The sequence below is a fragment of the Medicago sativa genome, chromosome 7, assembly GCF_051527215.1.
Source record: "Medicago sativa cultivar Bolivia chromosome 7, Bolivia_mono, whole genome shotgun sequence".
NCBI lineage: Eukaryota > Viridiplantae > Streptophyta > Magnoliopsida > Fabales > Fabaceae > Medicago > Medicago sativa.
In genome coordinates, this window is record NC_140755.1 from 28,921,847 (window position 1) to 28,934,920 (window position 13,074).

Consider the following 13,074-nt stretch of genomic DNA (forward strand, 5'->3'; position numbering starts at 1 on the left):
CTTTTAGCCCCTGTAATATAGGCCACTTTTGGGTTTAGCCCCTGTAAATTTTTTTTTTTAGATTCCACCCTCATAAATTTTTTTTGTTTTGGTTTTGGCCCCTGACCCCCTTGAGTCAGCAGAATCTTTGACGTGGCGCTGACGTGGCATGCTGCGTCACCTTTTTTGATGACGTGTCACGCTGACTGTATAATTAAATTTATTTTATATTTTTTTTGGGGTACACGTGGCATTTTTTATTTTTTTTTAAAAAAATTAAAAAATTCTGGAAAAATTAAAAATAATTAAAAAATTGAAAAAAAAATCTGAAAATTAATAAAAAAAATCTGAAAATATTAAAAAATTCTGGAAAAATGAAAAATTAATGAAAAAATATTAAAAAATTCTGGAAAATTGAAAAATTAATAAAAATGAAATTTTTTTAAAAAATACGGAAAAAAGTTTAAAAATTCTGGAAAAATTAATAAAAATAAAAATGATTAGAAAAATAAAATAATCTAATAAAATGAAAAATTCTGAAAAAAAAAAAATTCGAAATTTTCTGAAAAAAATTAAAATTCTGGAAAAATGAAATTTTCGAAATTTTAATGAAAAATCTTAATTAAAATTTTCGAAATTTTAATTAAAATTCTGGAAAAATTCTAATTAAAATTTTAATGAAAAATAAAAATTGTGAAAAACTTCTGGAAAATATTTAAAAAAATTTCGAAATTTTCTTGAAGATTAATCATTTTTAAAAAAATGAAATTTTTGAAATCTTCATTAGTATTTCTTGAAATTTCAAAATTTTCATTAGTATATATGTCGAGCTTAGGTTTTTTCACTGTATTTATTTCCAAAATTTTTTTTGGGAATTTTTGTGTTTTTATAAACCGAGAATAAGGGAAAAAATATGTGTATTTATAAACCGAGCTTAGGTTTTTCGTGTATTTTTCGAAATTTTCATTAGTATTTTTTCCGGGAATTTTTGTGTATTCCGAGCTTAGGTTGAATGACAAGTACTTTCCGAAAAAAAATATGATTTTTTTTCCGTTATACGGTTGAATGACAAGTACTTTCCGAAAAAAATATGAATTTCTTTCATTTTTCCGGTATTGAAAAAAATTTGGAAATATGAATTTTTCGAAATTTATTAATTTTTTCCAGAATTTTTTTCATTTTTTTTAATTTTACCATATTTTATTTTTTATTTTTAAAATTTTCCAGATTTTTGTTTTCATTTTTATTAGTTTTTCAATTCATATTTCAGAATTTTTTTTATTTTTTAAGAATTTTTTTCGTTTTTTATTTTTTTTAAAAAAATTTAATTTTTTTTTTAAAAAAAATTATTTTTAATTAAAAAAATATTTTTTTATTAAAAAAATCACAAATGCCACGTGGACATTCATTTACACACGTGGCATTCAAAAAAAATTGAAAAAAAAAAAAAATGCCACGTCAGTGCCACCTCATAGATTCTGCTGAGTCACAGGGGTCAGGGGCCAAAACCAAAACAAAAAAATTTTATGAGGGTGGAATCTAAAAAAAAAAATTTACAGGGGCTAAACCCAAAAGTATCCTATATTACAGGGGCTAAAATCACTGTTTACCCTTTAAATTATAACCACACATATAACTTTAAGTTAACATAATATAAAATCTATACATTTGATTAAAAAAGTTTTTTATTTCCCCGTGCTTGGCACGGGTCACTATACTACTAGTACATACGAAATCTCAAGAAGGACATTTTTGAGTTTTCTAGGGGCTTTTGAGCAAACAAAGGGATTTAATGAGCAATTTTTTTTTATTGTATTTTCAATATTTATGAAGTGAATATTGTGGTAGGCAGACGAAATGAGAATAACCATAAAAAAAGTTAAATAAATTACAATATTCAATAATTTGAATGTTGGAATGATTAAATAAAAAATTGAGAAAAATATTTTGAAATATCTTCCAAGTTTACCTGCACCTCACTTCATGTTTGCAACTTTGCTTAAGCAAAATTTATGGCACAGAGTGTTCGGCAACGTCTAAGCGCAAGGACCACGTGAAATCGTGGTTAGGACTAGTCCACATTCAATGCCCTGCCACGTTGCCATCAACTCAAACAAAACAAAAATGAGGAAACCAATTTAAAATTTAAAAAGTAAAATCAAAGTTACTCTTACAAAAAAAAAATGTTGAATGGATAAAATTTATCAAAAATCAACAATTCACGGTATTTTTCGTTTTAATTTAGACTAGATATTTGATGTGAAAGGGATAGTTTTTTTCCCCAAAAATGATTAATATTTTTTCTTTATTTATATATTGATTTTTTTAAGGCAAATCTAAAAGCCTCAAGTTAACAAGAATATATTATCAAACCAAGCGCAACAAAATATAAATAGACTAGTTTTTGTTTGATTGTCAGCCATCCGCTTCTTAACGAAAATGATTATAATAATTTAGAGTTCGGTTGTAAGGTAAGTAAAGTTTAATCATAAATTATTTTATCTATGAATCAAACTTAATTTCTTTTGAACAATTCGTCTATCATAATTAGTATATTTCAACCAACTTTAAGAATTAGTTGTTATAATTTTTCTTCGGTTCATCCAAAATCAATCTTGTCACTGCCAACTCTTTTAACCATTGACTTAAACAAGTAAAGCTATCTAATCCTCAAAGAAAAGTATTAATGCATCCATCTAATTCAACCGATAAAAATACTGAAATTATTAAACTAAACACCGTGATCGGATTTTAAATTCAGGTTCCTTTTTTGTTAGTGACCAGGGTTTGAACCTCAGACCTTGCATATTTTTATGCATTGTCCAACCATTTGAGCTAAGCTCACGAGAACAATTCGGGTTCCTTTACTTATAAGTGCGAGTTTTCGATAATTATTGTTTATTTCCTCTATAGAAACAAAAATAGTTTATAACTTATATTTTATAAACTCATTTGGCTAATAAAGACTTGTTTAGTAAGATCACTTTCTCACGAGTTTATGGTTTATTTTTATTACCTTACATCATTTTTTGATAAGCTAATTCAAATAACTTATGATATAAAGCTTATCATTGTTTATTTCAATTTTACTTATGTAATTTTAACTGGAAAAAGTAAATATTAATTAAATATATTATTTTTATGTTATTTTTTTTATTTATAAGCTAGTTTGGACTTCCTCTAAAAAAATTGTTTTTATTTACAAGAAAAAAAAAAGTTCAACGACTTAATCAAACAATACATATTCAATCAACAACCTTATTCACTATCAGTTACAAACCAACTTATAAACAATCCGCTATAAGTTCATCTCATATAACATAAGTGACCACCTATTCACATTTTTTCTTTCAAAAAAATACACATTTTTATGGGGTAATAGTCATTTTGGTCCATAAAAGTTTAACGAATAGGCACAATTCAATAAATCAAAGTTTCAAAATAACATTTAATTGTACACTGTGTTAGTCAAGATAGTTTTTTTAAATTAAAATGATTCCTTAATATTAAAAATCCAACTGGATTGATTTGATGGTGTTGGACTAAAACTTTGAAGTGTGCTCCTCCTCACAATTTCTGGTTCAAATAGATTTAATGCCAATTTAGACGAGTTAGTTTGACTTCTTAAAAAAATATCATATTAGTTCTTTAATATATTTAAAAAAATAGTTAATGTCAATATTGAAATACAATTTTAACGGATTATTTTGACTAACAAAATTTATCGTAGAATTTCAATACAATGAAAATTATTATATGATTACTCAGTTACAAATTCAATGATAAAAATATTAGGTTTAAATGTGTCATTGGTCCCTGCACTTTCATCAGATTTTGACATTGGTCCCTGCACTTTTTTTGTTTGGCATTGGTCTCTGCACTTTGTAAAAATATTGGTATTGGTCCCTCTGTTAACTTTCTGTTAAAAAAAAACACAAAACTAACGGAGTGCCACGGCCCAATCATTTCATGCCACGTGGCACCAATACCAATATTTTTACATAGTGCAGGGACCAATACCAATATTTTTACAAAGTGCAAGGACCAATACCAATAGTTTTGTGTTTTTTTTTTAACACAAAGTTAACAGAGGGACCAATACCAATATTTTTACAAAGTGCAAGGACCAATTCCAAACAAAAAAAGTGTAAGGACCAATACCAAAATCTGATGAAAATGCAGGAACTAAAGACATATTTAAGCCGAAATATTATTACCCGATATTTTATGGAAAAGAGTTAGATTAGTCACGGAAGCCTTAGTAACGAAGCTTAAATATTTTGGAAAAAGTGGCATATCCGTAATTAAGCGAAACATACGCACCCATTTCCGTAAAAAAAACACAACAAACGCACCACCTTATATTAAACTAGTTACTCCTTCACTTTCACTTTATCTTTATCCTTCTCTCACAGTAGCGTCTTCTACTTTCACAGCGAAGTCGTAAAAGGTACTCTCTCTCTCTCTCTCTGTGGATCCCCAAATCTAGGTCTTCTTTCTTCTTTCTCTGCCAGATTTCATCAATTCTCTGCCTCTATTTTCGTTACCAAATCTCTATTTCAATCTCTACTCCTTTTTCGCTGATTTAAGTAAATTCAATTTCTCGCTTCGATTTAGATCTTTGATTTCCTTTTATGATCTCAGTTTTTAATAGATTATGATCTTTGTTTGCTTCAAGAATTTTTCGTTTGTTCCTTTTTTGTGCTACCTTCTTGATTTGTTGTCAGATTTATATATAATTGCGATGGTTATGATTACTTCAATTTTCTCTGTAATTGCATTCAAGAAGCTTAATTATGTTGCTAATTACTATTGATTATTATTATTATTAGGGTTAAATATGTTTTTAGTCCCTATAAATATGTCAACTTTTCGTTTTAGTCCCTCTAAATTTTTTCTTCGACTTTTGGTCCCTAAATAATTTTCAATCACTACTTTAGGTCCCTATTTTTAATTTAATTTTTGTATTTTTTAATGAAATTGTGCAGAAATGTGAAAGTATTCTAAAAAAATTTCCTGAAAAAATTAGAATTTTTTAACAAAACACAAATTAAATATGAATTTTTAACCTTAAAAAAGATAGAAATTCATATTAAATTCATATTTTGTTAAAAAATTCTGAATTTTTTTGGAGTGATTCTTATAATATTTTGAAATTTTCTGGAAAATTTTATTAAATAATATAAATTCTACATATGAGTTTACTTTAAAAGAGGGACCAAAAGTGAGATTGAAAATTTCATAGGGACTAAAAGTTGAAGGAAAATTTTAGAGCGACTAAAACGAAAAGTTGACATATTTATAGGGACCAAAAACATATTTAACCCTTATTATTATTGTTGCTGTTGTTGTTTTTTTTTTTGTTTATTTTTTTTAATTTGTGTTGGTAGATTAAGAAGTCAAACTAGGAGCCAATGTGCCCAGTCCCAAATTTTTGAAAATGGATTATTAAATTTGTGATTACTCTTAATTGAATATTTTTTGGGTGATTATTAGTTGGAATTTCTCCATAATTATTTGAAGTTTACGTTTTTACATACTTAAAATAAAATGAAAGTTCATATCTTTGATAGGTTTGTTACTTGTCGGTAGTTTATTGTAGTTGTTTGTCTTAAATATTGTTTTAATTTTACTTCCTCCGTCTTAAATATAAGAGAAATTTCGGCAACAAAAATCGATGAATTGATTATTTGGTCCAAATACATCGATTTTTGTTGACCCAACTTTACGTTATATTTAGTACCCGAGTACATTTGGCGGATCATCGTTGGATAAGTTGGTGGCTTATGAAGCACGGACACTCCTTTGGGTTAGGCGTGTCTCGGTGTCGAACACCACGACACCTATAATTACACTGAATTATGTCATTTCCTCAAATTATTATCCATCTCCGTGTCGTGTCCGGTGTCCGTGCTTCATAGGGAATTATTGCTTGTGTTAATCTCTAACTTTATGTTCTGTTATAGGTCTGCTTGAGCTTTTGACTATATTAACACGAACTATTTTTGTTGTTTATATTGTTGTGTTAGTCTTTGCTCACTTTTCTTCAAGGAAGAGTCAAAATATTTGATTGACACGTTTATGTTTTTCATTAATTGAAAGTTTGGTATGATTTGTCAACACCACACTGACACTGACTCGTTGACACTGGTAGTAATTTAAGAAAATGACGTAATTACATGTGTTGGTTAATTTTTATCATTACACGGACATGTGTCAGACACACGATTTCGATGAGAAGTGTCAGTGGTACACAGCTTGTTTGTTACTTTAGTTTTTGTTTTGATTTACTCCTTTAATTTGATTTGTTTATGCTGCATCTAAAACATAAATATTGTTTCAGAAGATGGACAACATGCACAGCTTCTGGCAGTTAGGTGATGAGCTTCGCGGACACTCAAAAGCCTCTGAGGATCACAAGTGGTTGATGGTTGCTTCTAAGTTAGCTGAACAGAGATCTAAGGCTGAGCGCTTTAACAACCTCGATCTTTCAAAGGGTCCTCTCGAAACAAGGCCAAGGGATAAATTTGGGTTCCAGGAGGAGAACAAATTCGACACTCTTAACTTGAGCATGTTAAACCTGGACTCCAAATTTACCGAAAATATGAACAAAAGCTCACTTCGGAATGGTGTTTACAATATGAATGCTGTGTACCAGAAAAGCAATGCAAGCTTTGCGGGTAATATGAACAGTAACAAGTATAGCGGTAATGTTCAGCTCAACAAGGACCCCCACAACAACAATAACAACAACAACAACAACAACGAAAACAACACAAATGCTACCGACAAAAGGTTTAAGACCTTGCCTGCAGCAGAGACACTCCCACGGAATGAGGTGCTTGGAGGATATATCTTTGTCTGTAACAATGACACAATGCAGGAAGACTTAAAACGTCAGCTATTTGGTGTGTGCACCCATTGTGTAATTTATATTTCAGTATGAATGATTATTATTATTTATGTGCTTAATGAGTACTGACACTTCTAATGTTATTGGTAGGTTTGCCTCCAAGGTACCGTGATTCTGTCAGGGCAATTACACCGGGCTTACCTCTATTTCTTTACAACTATACTACTCATCAGCTGCATGGCATTTTTGAGGTGGGCTATTCTTAACTTCTCTGATTTTGTTCATTTCCTTGTACTACTTGTTCTTATGTAGGGAAGTACCATATTTTAGGGTTATGAAGGATTGAAATTGTGTTCTTTTAAGTGATATCGGTAAGACATGAGGATAACACATAAGAACAGTTGGGTGCTATGAAATTGAAACCTATTTTTATGGCTTAAGAACTAGAATTCTCTGCCGACTGTATCTCTATGTTGGAAATTTTGAATATTTTTCTACCATTATTACTGATGCAATGAGAGGAGGGGAAGGGAGTGATTGTGAGTTTTTGTTGAGTAGCAAATGCTTAGGAGCATAGCTAGTGACGGGATTACCTAATTCATTGAATGTAAATGACTTTTTTTTTTTTTTTTTTTTAAAAAAAAATTTGGGCTCTGTTGTTGTTATTGTTGTCTCTCTCTCTCTCCATCACTATGCTATTTGTTATGTTCTAAATAGAATTGCTGAATCCTCTATCTTTGAAAACACGTAGCTTCTTTTTCTGCCTCCATTATTATAGTTTTCCTCATCAATTCTCAATTTGGATAGTATAGTAGTAGTACAAAGTTGAAGATAGACAGACCAAATGCACTTCAGTCAATTTGTTTACTTTGAAAGTTCTTGGTTGCAGGCAGCAAGTTTTGGAGGCTCTAACATAGATCCAACTGCATGGGAGGATAAAAAATGCAAAGGAGAATCAAGGTTTCCAGCTCAGGTATAATCTAGGATTTTGGAATGCGAGAGTCGATACATATATCATTTTGTGTTGAAGATGTTAAATGAATAATATTTGTGTTCCTCATCACACACAGGTAAGAATCCGTGTCAGGAACATTTGCAAGGCACTGGAAGAAGATTCATTCAGGCCAGTATTGCATCATTACGATGGTCCAAAGTTTCGTCTTGAGCTGTCAGTCCCAGAGGTACGATTGATTGAGGGAATATTGCTTTTCCATTTAGAAAAAAAAATATTGTGACATGGATTTCTTGATTTTTGTTTCTCTCTCTGATGGGTTGTGATTACTGAATTTTTGCAGACCCTGGATTTAATGGACCTATGTGAACAAGCTGGTTCTGTTGCCTAATTAAACAACGGATTATGCAAAATAATAGATAGGTTTCAGTGTGCCTGCTGTGTGCTTTTGGCAGATTTTCCTTGAAGCGTAAGCTTGGAAAGTAGTGTTTGGCGGATCATCGTTGGATAAGTTGGTGGTAGCATGTTTGAGAGTTTGAGCTATGCTGAATAATTGTTGTTGTGTCCACTGAATCTGCATTGTAGCTGTTGCATATACCAATCTCTTTGGCATCATAGAGATGATTGTCTGTACTGTTAAAGACATATTTCTGTTAAACCTAAAAGCAAAATATATGTAAAAGCCCTGTATTTCTTCTACACTCGTATATTGAGTTGTTTGAAGTGATCTTTTGTTTAATATTTCCAAATCAAAATGATTGAGGAAGTTGAACTTTATAAACTCATCGAGAAAGAATTTGAGGAGTATGATTATAATCGAATGTTGTGTTTTTTTTTCCTAGACCAAAATTGGATGTTGTGTTTTGATAAAAGAGTTGAATGTCGTGTTCATGCTATAATAGATTTGTTTTATAAATGTAGTGTCATCTTGATAATATTTTCAGATTAGTAAAATTGAAGTTAATTTGATTGAAATAGTGCTTAAAATTGTTCAACAATGAATACTTATTGATGAATTTGGGGTGCATTTGAGTAGATCCATAAATGTTTGTATTGTGTTAGTTTTGCAGAAAATGTATAGTAAATAAATATTAATTTTTTGATTATTTTGAGATGTAACTTAAGGGAGCCCCTAATAGGAGAGAGAAATTAAAAATAGAGTGAGAGAGAAGGAAATGATGAGAGGTAACAAAATAGCATTATTTGGACTTTTGGAAGCCAAACAGTGGAATAATTACAATATCATTTACACAAAATAGCATTTGGACAAATTAATTTCTCATTTACACAAATCCGTTTATTTTCTCGTTTACACACATTTTGACAATTTTTTCTCGTTAGCATCGGTGCATCTCTCTCTCTCTCTCTCCTTGAGGCAACAAAATAGCTTTTCTCCCTTTCTATCTAAGAGGCAGGGAATCATCATTGTTGTAAAGACATATGCACTGATTTTCTTACATGAGTTATGATCCATTGACACTAAGGGTAAGTCAAAAGACTTATACCAAATCTCAATCGTTAAATTTTGTTGATCGTACAATTTAAATTATATCACCACCAGTAATAAAAAGAACACATTGCACTGAATCTCGTCCAAGAATTTCACCTATGCGACACCACCTCCGTTACAGCCGCCAAGAAAAAGCCTCGCAAATTACGCAGAGAGGATCGACACCATAAATTTCCTAATAATTAAAACACCAATAATCTAGTAATCGTCAATATGCAATATTGCAAATGCCAAGTCCATTGTTCTTTGGGATTTAGTTCATTGTTAGGGGACAAACCCTAAAAGTATCAAGAGGAGGGATCCAAGGTTCTGCAAGTTTTTTTTCACTATATGCCAAAATCATACTTTGTTTCCAAAGGCCACTAATACATTTGAACTGTTTTTCTTTGGGAATTCTTTCTGATGCTTTGTGTGGCAATGGAAAGAACGTACAAACAGAACATACGCAAAAGTTGTAATATTGTATCGTGGTATTAATGTTTACAATATGCTTGAATGGTACAAGTTTATAACATGTATTGCGTATCCCATCAACTATTTGTTGGTGTAAAGTTTTGTTTTGTATCCTTATATTTTATATTTTATATATGAATAATAGATACCAAATATTTTACATGAAATGACAATATTATTGGAAATCAAATATCTTGCATATCACGTATTTGTGAGGTGCAAGGATATCACTAAAATTAACAAAAAAATAATAATAAATATGACCAAAGACAACATATATTTTATAACAATCAATCACGGATAAAATTATCCGTGCAACGCACGAGTTCCACACTAGTGGAAAGACAAAGAAAGAAGAAAGAAGAAATTTGCAAATGAGATCTCGCGTGTTGTGTTGTGTTCTTTCCTTTTCTTTTGTGGATATAATTTAAACCTCATGATTACATAAACTTGAAGGGTGAGATTTGGTGTAAGTCTTTTGACTTACACTTGGTGTCAATGAATCCTAAATCTTTTTAAATTCCTATGTTAGTGTAAACTATGGAGGCCAATAATTTTATTAGAATTTGATATACTTCTACAAATTATTTATTGATAATAATAAGACATTTTCCAAAGTAGTAAAACCCATAGAATAGTTAGTCCGTTTATTTTTTTGTTTGTTTAGGAAAGTTAGTCCGTTTAATAAAACATTAAATATGACTTAATCTTGAGATCCCATTAAACATAAGAATTCCGCGCTTTACCCAACAAAAAATGTTCATTCCCAACTGAAATGACTATAATGCCCCTGTGTGAGTTAACTCACGCGCGCGAGTGTAAATCTCTGTGTGAGTTAACTCGCGCAGCGTGAGTTAAGTCACGCTGATTTAACACTAGCGTGAGTTAACTCACGCAGGGGTATTTTTGGAATTTCAGTTGAGAATGAGCAAAAAGTGTTGGGTAAAGAGTAGAATTCTAAACATAAAGACGCTATTATTAAAATATATGTAGTCAAGCTTAATTGTGGAGTGAGATAAGTCCTAATTTATAATGTTTTTAGTCTTTGAGTTAAATAAATTTGTACGATTTTAGTTTTACTTTAGAGTTATTTATTATGTTTTTAGTCTTTGAGTTAAATAAATTTGTAGGATTTTAGTTTTACTTTAGAGTTCTTTTACTACAAAGTGTTAGTTTTTATTCTCAGGATCAAATAATGAAGAAAAAGAAGAATTTTCAAAAGTCAGAAAATCAGGCACGACTCGTGCACCATTGCGCTTTCTAGCATAACTAGTGCGCATGTCTGGACGAAATCTAAAAATCAGGCAGAAACTTTGGGCACAATCGTGCGTTTTGAGGCACATGATCTTGCATCCCTTGTTGAACCAAAATAGCAGTTAGAAAACCTTTGCAATTTGCTAATTATTGGACTGTAACTCGAATTAATTGATTTGTCTATAATTCTAGGCTAAAAATAGACCTCATTTCTGAGGCGAAAGGGGAGCTTGGACACTTGTAAACTTGTTCCAAAGTAGAAATCACAGTTTTTACATTTTTCTAACCCTTTGTCTTTTATTTTTATGTTCTTTACATTTCCAATCATTTACTTTTATGTCATTTACTTTCATGTCTTTATTTTATAATCCATTGTCTACTATAATCATGGATGCGTAGACCTTTCTCATCTTAGGATTGTTGGAATAATCTAATGATTGAATCCTAATGAAACCTAAGTCTAAACTCTATTTTATATGAATTTACGTTCTAATCTAATCACATTGTTATTAAATTTTCTATCAAACATCAAACAAAGTACCAAGAGGTGAAGTTTGATATTGTTATTTAATCATATTTCAAATATAAAACAAAATACTGAGATGCGAAGTTTGATATTGGATCAAATGAGATTAGATAAGGTAATCAAAACATGAGAATAGTCTTGAGAGTCTTGGGACAATAAGGTTGCACTCAAAGGATCTCAATGATAATCAACCATGAGAATAAGCTTGATTATTATTTTCATATACATTCATGTATTCCAAGAGGAAACATGAAACACCAAATGAACACCCTATCCTTATGAATAAATTCAATACAAAATAGATAAATAGACAGGGAATGCCAAGGATGTAACATTATGATGAAAACCTCAATCCCACAACGCTTTTTAATATCACAATTTTAAGCAAGCAACCATTGCTCTTAACCAAATTATTATTTTTTAGCTAATCAAAACTAAAAAATTAGATTGGTAATCACTTAAACTCCCTATTAGGAGTAATATTTATATCAGATTGACCCACCATGAGAATTATACATAGAGTGTTATGTAAGTGTCATAAGTTATTATCATAATTATAATGGTGTATATCATCCTTTCGACATGAAACCACTATGGGCCCTAGATGTGGAGTCGGGTACTGTGTTGCCATTCAAATGTTGTCTGCAACATGATGACCATAAACTCGGTTGACAGGTACCTCATAAATCATGCTGAAGGACATTTGTGACCTAGATGAAATTTTTCCCCCTCTACATACCTGAAGAAATGTCTAAGGAGCCTATGTTGAGCTTGATAAGGGTGACACGCTTTATGCCATGTGTTCAGTATAGACATGAGTGTAGTTGCTCCTTTGATATTTAGTTTAGGTTTTGATGATGTTAGTTAGTTTGATGTTTTGTGTTGAGTTTTTATATTGATTGCTTAGCTAATTTGTGAAGTACCTTAATTAATTTATATCTCAAAATCTCTTTTGAATTTATTTTTTGAACCACTGCACTAGGAAACAAGTTAGGAATCCAATTTTATCAAAGTGTTCTTAAAAGTTTCATATATGAAACTTTGATTCAATCCAAATTTTTTGCATTGCAACATTTGAATCGATTCATTCAATGTCTTGGGAGTTTGGCACTTGATAGTTAATGCAATTCAAATGGTTGCTTTGCAACATTTGATCCGATTCATTCAGACTCTCGTGTGTTGGGTTCATGATAATTGAATCGATTCAAATTCTTTTGATTGATTGTCCCTCTCCCTCTTGGTTTCTTCTGTTTTATAGTCTCTCTCCCTATTGATTCTTTTAGTTGATTGCTTCATCCCTTTTTGATTCTTCTGATTGATTGATCCCCCCCCACCCCCCCCCCCCCCCCCACCCCCTTTTGATTCTTTAGAATAGTTGTTTCTTCCTCTTTTGATTTTTCTGATCGATTACTTCTATCGCCTTTTGATTCTTCTGATTAAATGCTTCTCTCCTTGTTGATTCTTCTGTTTGCTTGTCTCTCTCTATTTGGTTCTCTTTGATTGATTCCCGCTATTTGATTCTTATGTTTGATTGTCCTTCTCTCTAT

General features: G+C 30.8%; 1 protein-coding gene across 6 annotated transcripts; it reads left to right on the forward strand.

Moving 5' to 3' along the window:
• Nucleotides 1–4,373: 4,373 nt before the first annotated feature.
• Nucleotides 4,374–8,605, forward strand: LOC146905404 (DCD (Development and Cell Death) domain protein). 6 transcript variants are annotated; one of them, XM_085728008.1, is made up of 6 exons: nt 4,374–4,568; nt 6,323–6,887; nt 6,983–7,083; nt 7,722–7,805; nt 7,903–8,013; nt 8,128–8,605. In XM_085728008.1, the coding sequence occupies exons 2-6, from the start codon at nt 6,326–6,328 to the stop codon at nt 8,173–8,175; spliced, it is 906 nt and encodes a 301-aa protein (XP_085584134.1). In that variant the 5' UTR covers nt 4,374–4,568; nt 6,323–6,325; the 3' UTR covers nt 8,176–8,605. The 6 variants fall into 6 exon arrangements, with proteins under 6 accessions (XP_085584134.1, XP_085584135.1, XP_085584130.1 ...); XM_085728009.1 differs by having other exon boundaries at nt 6,326–6,887; XM_085728004.1 differs by having other exon boundaries at nt 4,374–4,468.
• Nucleotides 8,606–13,074: the final 4,469 nt, after the last annotated feature.

Bases quoted from the DNA above. Each gene is read 5' to 3' on its own strand.
- LOC146905404 (XM_085728008.1), top strand. From the start codon at position 6,326: ATGGACAACATGCACAGCTTCTGGCAGTTAGGTGATGAGCTTCGCGGA. The intron at 7,084-7,721 runs GTGGGCTATTCT...TCTTGGTTGCAG, and splicing joins AGCTGCATGGCATTTTTGAG to GCAGCAAGTTTTGGAGGCTC. The intron at 8,014-8,127 runs GTACGATTGATT...GAATTTTTGCAG, and splicing joins TTGAGCTGTCAGTCCCAGAG to ACCCTGGATTTAATGGACCT.